At 33.9% G+C, this 10,699-nt stretch overlaps 2 protein-coding genes across 2 annotated transcripts in view; one reads left to right on the top strand and one right to left on the bottom strand.

Moving 5' to 3' along the window:
• The window catches only part of LOC112459920 (argininosuccinate lyase), a 261,202-nt gene that overhangs the window by 246,833 nt on the left and 3,670 nt on the right, over positions 1–10,699 (bottom strand). The window contains exon 2 of the mRNA XM_025024293.1: positions 8,740–8,887. Within this exon, the coding sequence (XP_024880061.1) occupies positions 8,740–8,887 (148 nt within the window). The remainder of the gene's footprint in view (positions 1–8,739; positions 8,888–10,699) is intronic.
• Positions 1,816–3,399, top strand: LOC112459917. The gene is made up of 2 exons (XM_025024290.1): positions 1,816–3,065; positions 3,224–3,399. Exon 1 carries the CDS (start codon positions 1,855–1,857, stop codon positions 2,887–2,889), a length of 1,035 nt encoding a protein of 344 aa, XP_024880058.1. The 5' UTR covers positions 1,816–1,854; the 3' UTR covers positions 2,890–3,065; positions 3,224–3,399.

The raw sequence follows: 10,699 nt of genomic DNA, 5'->3' as shown, positions 1-10,699 counted from the left end.
AAAATTAATGTTAGGTCAAAAATTAATCTCCTGTTCTCTAGAGTGATTAAATTTAGTCTTATTGAAATGGGATAGTAGTCACGGCAGGTAATAGCCATAGGTTTTCCCATGCGGTAGGCTATCGTGCGTAAGAATTTATACGTAAGAATTTAATGAAATATTGGTAGGGTAATATAATCAGGTCCTAATCGAAATAATGTACACGTGTTTTATGGAATAAAAGTTTGTATATATATAAGTGTGTATATATATACAGGGTGAATCTTAATGGATGCACCAACTTTTTACCATAGGAGATGAGTTACCGACCGCAACTGTAATCAACCGAACGATCCATAGGTGACACCAGCTTGAATCGACCGCTTCGATCGACGAGTCCGAGATGATGTACAGGCAAGTTAAAAACTGTGAATCAAATAACGTATATCGTATGTACATACTTTTCTAATATATCCAACTGTCTTACGCATTTTTCTTTTTACATATAATTTTATTTAATAACACGATTTCTTATTATTTTCCATCTATGCGCAACGTATTTACCGCATGTACTACGTTTACGCGAGCGTTACTTTGGTAGTAACTTACGATAATTCACTCGTTTACGCAGAGTAAATTATCGTAAGTTACTACAAAATTTCCTTTACGCGAAAAAATTATCGAAAGTTACTACAGAAGTAACGCTCGCGTAAACATAGTAATAGAAAGAAATATCTTTTGTATCTGTTTCTACGTTTACGCGAGCGATTATTTCTGTAGTAACTTACGATAATTCACTCGTTTACGCAAAGTAAATTATCATAAGTTACCACAAAATTCTGTTTACGCGTAAGAATTATCGTAAGTTACTACAGAAGTAACGCTCGCGTAAACGTAGTAAGAGTATCTTTTTTATACGATTTTTTTTTAATATTTATATTTTAATACAGTTTTATTTGGTGGCGATTTTTTTTCACGCTTACGCGGAACATTTTAGCGCGTAAAAAAAGAGTTGGATATAAGCGGAAAAAAATAAAAATATTCTACTGTAAACTTTATGGATATAAAAGTAATAATAAAAAGTAATAATAAAAAGTAATAATAAAAGTAATAATAATAAGTAATAAAAAAAAAAAAAAAAAAAATTTGCGCAAAAATAAACATACTAACTACATCGACAGGTTTATATTACAAGAATTTAAATTTTGCAAAAGATTTCTTTGTGATAATGATGATCTTCTTGTTACCAGGGCTGATAAGGGCCAAGTCACAGCAATTTTGGAGAGAAATACTTATGTTAATAAGATGATTGATTTGCTTAATGATAGTTTGACTTACAAAAAACTTAAAAATGATCTCACTAGACGGATAACATCTAAAATTAATAATTTGGCAAAGTCTTGGTTTAGCAAGGGCATTATCAGTGAACAATTATTTAGGCATTTGAATTGTACTAATGGGAACCTCCCACGTTGTTACGGACTTCCGAAGATTCACAAGGATGGCTCACCATTACGAATTATTGTTTCTACTTTAGGGAGTCTACTATATAACATGGCTTATTTTTTACACAACATCTTAGAAAAATCTGTCCCTAAACCGAAGTCATATATTAAGAACGGTTGGTCCTTTGTTGAATTGATTGGTGACGTAGGGATTGGGGAGGATGATGTTTTGATCTCTTTGGATGTCGCGTCTCTTTTCACTAACATCCCTAAAGACCTTGTTTTGAAAGCGATCGAACGGAGGTGGAATCACATCTCTAAGGAGACGAAGCTCAGCCGTCCTCAATTCTTGTCAGCTGTGGACTTGATTCTTAGTTCCACTAGCTTTTCTTTTGATGGTCAAATATATGAACAAATCTTCGGAAGTCCGATGGGTTCCCCTCTCTCTCCGATTTTGGCGGATATGGTCATGGAGGACCTTGAGACGCATTGTTTGCAATTGCTTAGTTTTCATATTTCCTTTTTTAAAAGATATGTTGATGACATTTTCGCGATTGTTCCTAGATCTGGTATTGACGAGTTACTTAGAGTTTTCAATAGTTATCACACCAGATTAAAATTTACATTTGAAATAGAAAAGAATAATTCTCTAAGTTTTCTTGACACAATAGTGATTCGAGAGGGGACTGTGTTGCTTACGAATTGGTACCGAAAACCGACCTTTTCGGGGCGATACATAAACTATTTTTCGAATCACCCTCTCAAATACAAAATTAATATTATACGTAATCTTGTTGACCGAGCTATTCTTTTATCTGACGTACGTTTTCATAAGTCTAATTTAATCGAAATAAAAAAGATTCTTTCTAATAATTGTTATCCAATAAAATTAATTAACAAGTACATTAACATCAGACTTAACGAGCTACAGACACGTCATAACAATAATAATAGATCTAGCAGTAACAATGTAGCCCAGGATCCTCGAAGGTTTATCACTATACCGTATATTAAGGGCCTTAGTGACGGTGTTGGCCGTACAATGCGCGATGCAGAATTCAGGGTTCTCCTCACCATTCCGAAAAGGTTGGATTGCATTATTAAAAGGGGGAAGGATACGCTACCGAATCTTAAGCAAACGGAGTTGATATATGAGATTGATTGTGCTAATTGCAACGCTGCATATATTGGTCAAACAAAAAGGCACCTAGAGACACGGGTTAAGGAACATTTTTGTGATATTAGGAAGAACAGCGATAATCATTCTGTAGTTAGTAAGCACCGTCTCACGCATAACCACGATTTCAATTGGCAACAACCAAAAATTTTATATAAGGAGCGACACTTTAAGAAACGTGAAATCTCTGAGATGTTTTTTATTAAAAAATGTGATTGCGCAATCAATCTTCAAAAAGACACAGAAAGTCTGCCCGCGAATTACAACCGTTTGATTGGCGTCACTTAATTTACACTTTTGTTCTGCTCGTTTCCACCTGTGAACACATCTATTTATTTGTTATGTATCGGTCATTTAGTATGACTTCGTCTGTCACGCTGTACTGATGTGTTCGCAGCTATGGCTTGCGACGTTTCTTCGTTCTGCGCTACCGTTCTCACTTTCCGTTTTGACGCACAGAATATGTAAGCCTTACATTTTACTTTGTACATTATTTATAACTTAACTATTTATAACTTAACTATTTTTAACTCAACTATTTAATTGTATTCTTACTTTTTATTTTATGACTTCTGAGCGTTTTTATCTTTTTGACTATCGTGAGTTTATTTCACTTTTTTAGCTTTACGTGTGCATGATGTGGTTAGGGCACGATGTCAGCGACGTAATCGATATTTTGTACGCGGTTTTTGAGGATGCATAGCTTGATGAATCACTTGAGAAGGACCGAAAATGCGGTTGAAACGTTGTGAATTTTAAATATATTTATTATTTGGCCAGTCGGGTCGAACAAAAACGACTTTTGAAAAGTAATAATGTGAAAAATTAGAAATAATAACAGTGGACTTCCGCACCACCCTTGAGGTACCACCAATGGCGCGTTAGGTTTTTTAAAGTGGACCTTCGCCTGGAGCCATATTGTACCACATCTTTAGACCTTTTCAGTAAAAAAGTTCAAATAGATACATTGATGTCATATTGCGTAAGAGCGCACGCAGATGAAAAATTACATCAACATGTGACCGTGCGCAACACATCACCAATTTATCATATTTTTACTTTAGTATGTGCTCGAAATGGCCCCCCTCCATCCTCTCACAAAATGTAGCCCTTGGCAAAATTGCACGGCGCAAGACCTGTGGAGTTATTGCACGGCAAGCTCGTACAATTCGATCCCTCAGATCTTGAGCATTAGCAGGTCGCGTTGCGTAAACTTGCTGCTTAAGATGACCCCACAGAAAAAAATCTAGCGGTGTGAGGTCTGGTGAACGCGGTGGCCATGCGAAACCACGAATACAAATTAAACTATAAAAATATTCAAAAAAATAAGACTTATTTGAAAATATAAAAAGAATCTTTTTTTTTAATTATTGCACCGGAATCATTACTGATTTTTATTGTAATGGTTGCTGTGAAATCCGTACTGGTTACTAAAAGAATGTTTACTGTTAGTAGCGCGTAATGGTTAATGTAAGAAAGATTAAAAGTTGAGAGTGAGCAAAAATACAGGAATTATTACTGTTTTTCGGCTCCTAGTGCAGTAATTAAGTTTGCACAACGCGACTTGCTAGTGCTCAAGATGTGAAGGATTTAATTGTACGAGCTTGCCGTGCAATAACTCCACAGGTCTTGCGCCGGATGCGTCGTGCAATTTTGACAAGGGCTACATTTTGTGAGAGGATGGAGGGGGGCCATTTCGAGCACATACTAAAATAAACATATGATAAATTGGTGATGTGTTGCGCACGGTCACATGTTGATGTAATTTTTCATCTGCGTGCGCTCTTACGCAACATGACATCAATGTATCTATTTGAAATTTTTACTGAAAAGGTCTAAAGATGTGGTCTAACAATATGGCTCCAGGCGAAGGTCCACTTTAAAAAACCTAACGCGCCATTGGTGGTACCTTAAGGGTGGTGCGGAAGTCCACTGTTATTATTTCTAATTTTTCACATTATTACTTTTATATCCATAAAGTATACAGTAGAATATTTCTTATAGAAAAGTAGAATTGCTCAATTTTGTATAAGAATGGTAGAATATTTTTATTTTTTTTCCGCTTATATCCAACTCTTTTTTTACGCGTTAAAATGTTCCGCGTAAGCGTGAAAAGAAATCGCCACCAAATAAAACTGTATTAAAATATAAGTATTTAAAAAAAAATCGTATAAAAAAGATACTCTTACTATGTTTACGCGAGCGTTACTTCTGTAGTAACTTACGATAATTCTTACGCGTAAACAGAATTTTGTGGTAACTTATGATAATTTACTTTGCGTAAACGAGTGAATTATCGTAAGTTACTACAGAAGTAATCGCTCGCGTAAACGTAGAAACAGATACAAAAGATATTTCTTTCTATTACTATGTTTACGCGAGCGTTACTTCTGTAGTAACTTTCGATAATTTCTTCGCGTAAAGGAAATTTTGTAGTAACTTACGATAATTTACTCTGCGTAAACGAGTGAATTATCGTAAGTTACTACCAAAGTAACGCTCGCGTAAACGTCGTACATGCGGTAAATACGTTGCGCATAGATGGAGAATAATAAGAAATCGTGTTATTAAATAAAATTATATGTAAAAAGAAAAATGCGTAAGACAGTTGGATATATTAGAAAAGTATGTACATACGACATACGTTATTTGATTCACAATTTTTAACTTGCCTGTACATCATCTCGGACTCGTCGATCGAAGCGGTCGATTCAAGCTGGTGTCACCTATGGATCGTTCGGTTGATTACAGTTGCGGTCGGTAACTCATCTCCTATGGTAAAAAGTTGGTGCATCCATTAAGATTCACCCTGTATATATATATATATATATATATATATATATATATATATAAAATTTCGTACAGTTAAGGAGGTTGAAGCAGTTTGGTCAATCGAAGATTTTCGTTTGTAAAAAATATATATGATGGTATAGGATCTACCGCATGTGTGGAATAAATTTCAGATTTATTGACCATTCAGGAGCTGAGATATTAAATTCCAAAAATGCGTCGTTTTACATAGGGTTATATGGAGAAAGCGTTGGCGGCGATAATTGATCCCAATTTTCTTTAATATCTAGTAAAGATAAACGCTCAAAAAACGTGCTTACGCGTACGATAAATTAATGCGAACATTAGAACGGAAAAAAACACGTATTTACCACCTTATAACAAATATATTACGAGTTAAAGCGATTGAAATTAAACGGAAACAGTAGTTGATAGTTCGCGAGTAGGTAGATGTAGCAACGCAGCGTCGGCAATGTAACCCTAACCTTACCTAGAATGACAAAAAATTCACGGGCATGTTTACGTTCAGCAACTGCCGCTACGTGGCTCAACACAGAGGCGAGCGCTGCTACCAACCTCACAAAAGTGCAACGTTGCCAAGTTTTAATCGTATTTAATATAATCGACGGAAAAGTATTAAAAAATTGACAGCTTATATAATTGTCAAGGGAGCTACCAGTAATAACACAGGAACACAAAAAAAAGTTGTCTGAACAGAATACTCCACTAGGCTATCTTTATGTATTTTGACGCGCTGAACACGAATCCGTCGTCAGATTAATCTCAGCACGCTGTTCAGACAACTTTTCTTTTTTTGTGTGCCTGTGTAATCATTATTTCATTCTATCAACGGCAAAACATATATTCATGCCATTTTTATATTGAAATAATGAGCAATACCACAAGTTTTCAAGTTAGCACTGGCAAAAAAGTTTGTTTTTAGCTAAATAAAATATAAAGATGCATAATATGATACTTTTACTATACGTTTTATGCAATAGCAGCGTATGGAGAATAAAATGATACCTAATACAGATTTTTTAATGACCTAATAAAAAACATTTTTTTAAACCGTCAATTGACTCAACTGGACCGCTTCAACCTCCTTAATACACACATCAAGACTGTCATTATTCGTTCGCGCGGCGCGACGTTGGCCGAATAGGCCTATTTTGTAATGAGCCGGCACCGGTTTCTGACATTTACCCGACATTAAGAAAAAATTATATTTGTATATCCGATTCGAAATTTTATTACTCTTTTTAAACTAAATTTGTTTCTTAAGAATTTTTGAAAAATTATATATTTGCGTTGGTTATGACACATGTAGACTATATATAACACTTACATCAAATTAAGAAGTAGTCTACCACGTAAGGTTGGCTCACGATCCAGAGGTCCCGAGGTCTTGAGTTCGAATCCCATCAAAGTAAGTGTGTTTTTCAAGTACGAGAAAATATTTATAATCATAGGTTGCATCTTAAGAAACAAATTCAGTTAAAAAATAGTAATAAAATTTTAAAATAAATATAGTTTTTTTATGTTGGGTGAATTTTCTCATTAGAGAGTACCTTATTTGGGGGCTACACTCATTTGAGGGTACCCTATTTGAGGATTCTTTTCGTGGTTAACCCTCATTTCGGTGTTGATCGTCAATTGACGATCCGAATTTACAACAAACCTTTGATGGTCTTTTTGAGAGTATTTTTACATCGAAAATTGGGTGTTTTTTCCGTAAGGGTTTAATAGCTAAATTACATTAAAAATTTTGTTGAAGTTATTTGGAGACTTGCATAAATAATAATTACCAACTCAAATAAGAATTATTAGAGACTTTACATTTTTTACTTTAATTAATAAGAATTATTTACCGGTTATACAGGGTGTAACAAAAAGTATAAAATTGTTTGTTGTAAAAAAAAAAACATAAAAAAATTATTTTAAAAAATTTGATTGCATTTTGTAAACGCATTCAATTTTGCAAAATTGCAAATGTAAAGATTAATAAAAATTAATATTATTATTCGATTTCTTTTATTATTCTACGTATAAAAGTATGAAGGTAAAGTTATCGAAAAGTGTATATCTTACGACGGCTTACGAGATATCACATATTTTAGTTATAATAAGGTAGATAACCGCATAAATACTAAGTAAGTAGAGCCTATAATTTTTATTTTTATTTTACATATTTTCCAACCTTGACTGCAACTTATGGCGTTTTCGATTTGTGACAAACCTGGCTCGGGTTAGTTCATGGACATAGAACACATATACATATCATGTATGTATTCTATGTCTATGAGCTAACCCGAGCCAGGTTCGTCACAAATCGAAAACGCCATTAGATGTATTATAGCATCAAAAATTAAATCAAATCAATTTAATTAGGGGATGGGAGGGGATTTTACTACTACAACCGGAGCTGTGTTTCAAGTCTGACAAATTTAGTCGGTGCGCAGTCAAGGTTGGAAAATATGTAAAATAAAAATAAAAATAAAGCTTTCGCGCATTATTTACCGAGCTTGGTTCTTAATTAGCCCGTTTTCTATATTCCTGGATTTCCATATTTAGTCTATACTTTGAATTTTAACATTATTTGTGTTCATGTAGAGAGTATTGAATTTTAAAGTAAGATTAAACTGTCTTTATTATTATAATATGAATTTTTGGTTTGAAAGTACTGTTATATATTCTCTATCCAATATTTTTTGCTTTCCATTAATAAAAATTATTTTTGAATAATAAGAATATGTTGAGAATACAATTTCCGTACTTTATATGTTCGCGACCAAATCATCATTATATGTATATTCACGGTTTTGTTCACGGACCAATCACGTTAGAGCGCCCGAAGCGCTATCGTATCTACTATCTAGTTACTTTTATTCATTGCCTACGGTCTCTCTCTTCGCGCCTTTTTCACAGTAAACACACTTCACTTTTGTCTCTAACGTTCAAGTAATAAATATACCCTGCTGTGTATATTCCTGTGTGTTTCAATACGCCCTGCTAACAGAATATATTTTTCTTTATTAAATTATATAGGTATATTTTAAAGCCAATGCAATTGTACGCGCATTAAAAGCACGTCATACGCGCATTTGCGCTTCTTGGGTAGTGGAGTGGATGAGAGAAATAAAAAAATGAAAGAGGAATATAGACAAGAGACAGAATGAGGGAGTGAGTGTGTGAGTGTGCAGAGGATAGGAATTATTGCAAACCAAGTCTTTATCTCTAGGTCAAAAAGCCGAATCATAATTAATAAAGCATTATACTATACTTCATACTTCATGTTGTTACAAAAATTAATATGCATATCATTTATATTATATACTAAAATTTTACCTGAATATCTTCAGCATACATTCGCTTGTCAATATTAATCGATGAATTTAGGTTATGAAAGTCAGGATCAACATCTTCAGCAAATCGACCTCCCCACAGTTTTTGACAAGACTTTGTATCATCACATGTAAAACAAAAAGTTAATTTACTTATAAACCATTTTTATAATATTATACTTTTATTTTAATAATAAGAAGCTTAAAATTCTATTAAAAGGCGCGATAATGTCTCACGCTAAGTGCATAAATTAGCGACGTACAAACGACGAGACCTAACCCTGTATCTTTATGCAAATTGTCGAGTTGAGAAAGGTCCCGGTTGCACCAATGTCGCGTAATATTTAACCTTAGCTTAACTCACTCTTTGTCTCTTTCTAAGGGGACAATTAGAAAAAGATAAAGAGTAAGTTAAGCTAAGGTTAAATATTATGCGACATTGGTGCACCGAGCCTTAAATTATCAAATCTCAATAATGACAGAAGCGATCAAGTTCTGAGTTGACTCAATCGATAACTTGGGCTTGAATTTGTTCGGAAACAAACGACTTGTATAAATCGCTGAGTTATATAATTGCGGTCGGTTTGCACTTTTCGGCCGATTTTCTTACTGCCATCCCCACTCCTCTCGATTCATAGCGTCTGGGCAGCTCGCGGAGACGAAAGACGCTCGAACTGAGGGACGGTATTAACTGTATATCATATGGCTTTGGTTCGTGTTGCTCTACGTGCTAACCACTGTTTTTTTTTTTTTAATAGAATTATTAATAATGTATTTCAATTTTTTCGACTTAACTGGCAAACGGGTTTCGTACAATCACATTATTATTAATATTATAATCACAGATTATTATTATTAATACTATAATCACAGAATTATTAATATTATAATATCATGTTAAGAGTAATAGTAAAATAGGAATGTATATATTAATTGTACACACACACACACACACACACACGCACACGCGCGCGTGCGCGCGCGCGCACACATACACACACACATATGTATATATGTATGTATGTATATAATGTAAGACTAATATAATATCAGGTTCCATATATAAGTTTATTATATAAAATAAGGCTAATTCTTTACAATAGGGCTTTTTCCGAATTTTGATATTTTCTTGCGCTTCTCTTGGTAAAAACCTTTGTCGTGACTCCAACAGTAATAATCAATTGAGGGAGCCCGAAAAATATGTACCCTACCTATTTTTTTACCAATTTTTTTTCCTATTTTTATACCTGTTTTTTCCAACATGGATTTCCGGATTTTTCGACGTTATAAATATATAGTAACCCTTAAAAGAACCGATTATCTCTGTTCGTATACTGAGAGAAAGTGTCGGTATATTCTGTATTATCCAAACCCTTACGAAAAAAACACCCAAGATTTTGGTGTTTACACCCAACTTTGGGTGTTTACACTCCATTTTCGGTGTCAACGTCTAAATTTTCAGTGTTAACACCGAAATTTGAATGTCGACACCCAAAGTTTCGGTGTCGACACTCAACTTTTGGTGTCAATACCCAAATTTTGGTGTCGACACCCAAAGTTTCGGTGTCGACACTCAACTTTTGGTGTTGATACCCAAATTTTGGTGTCGACACCCAAAGTTGAGTGTCGACACCGAAACTTTGGGTGTCGACACCTAACTTTTGGTGTCGACAATCGGGTTTCAGTGCTGACACCCAATTATAAAACAAAAGATAAAAATTATAAAATGCAAGGTTAAAACTTTAACTTATTATGAGGCCACATTATACATATATCTAACTTTGAATTATATATATATATATATACCCAAGTAGCAGATGATATTTTTAAATGATTTTTTCAATATTTATTTTTCATTAATTATATTATACAACAAAGCAAAAAAAATTTAAAATTTTTTTGCTTTAATTGTCCTAACAATTCAAGTTTAGATTCTACCACAGACTTTACACCACTTGACACTA

Source organism: Temnothorax curvispinosus, unplaced genomic scaffold, assembly GCF_003070985.1.
Source record: "Temnothorax curvispinosus isolate PA1 unplaced genomic scaffold, ASM307098v1 QBEX01010230.1, whole genome shotgun sequence".
NCBI classification, from domain to species: Eukaryota; Metazoa; Arthropoda; class Insecta; order Hymenoptera; family Formicidae; genus Temnothorax; species Temnothorax curvispinosus.
The sequence above is the reverse complement of the archived record's forward strand: the minus strand, read 5'-3'. Positions and strand labels throughout refer to the sequence as shown.

What these genes read in the sequence shown, in the direction of transcription:
- LOC112459917 (XM_025024290.1), top strand. Translation starts at nt 1,855, where the DNA reads ATGGGTTCCCCTCTCTCTCCGATTTTGGCGGATATGGTCATGGAGGAC.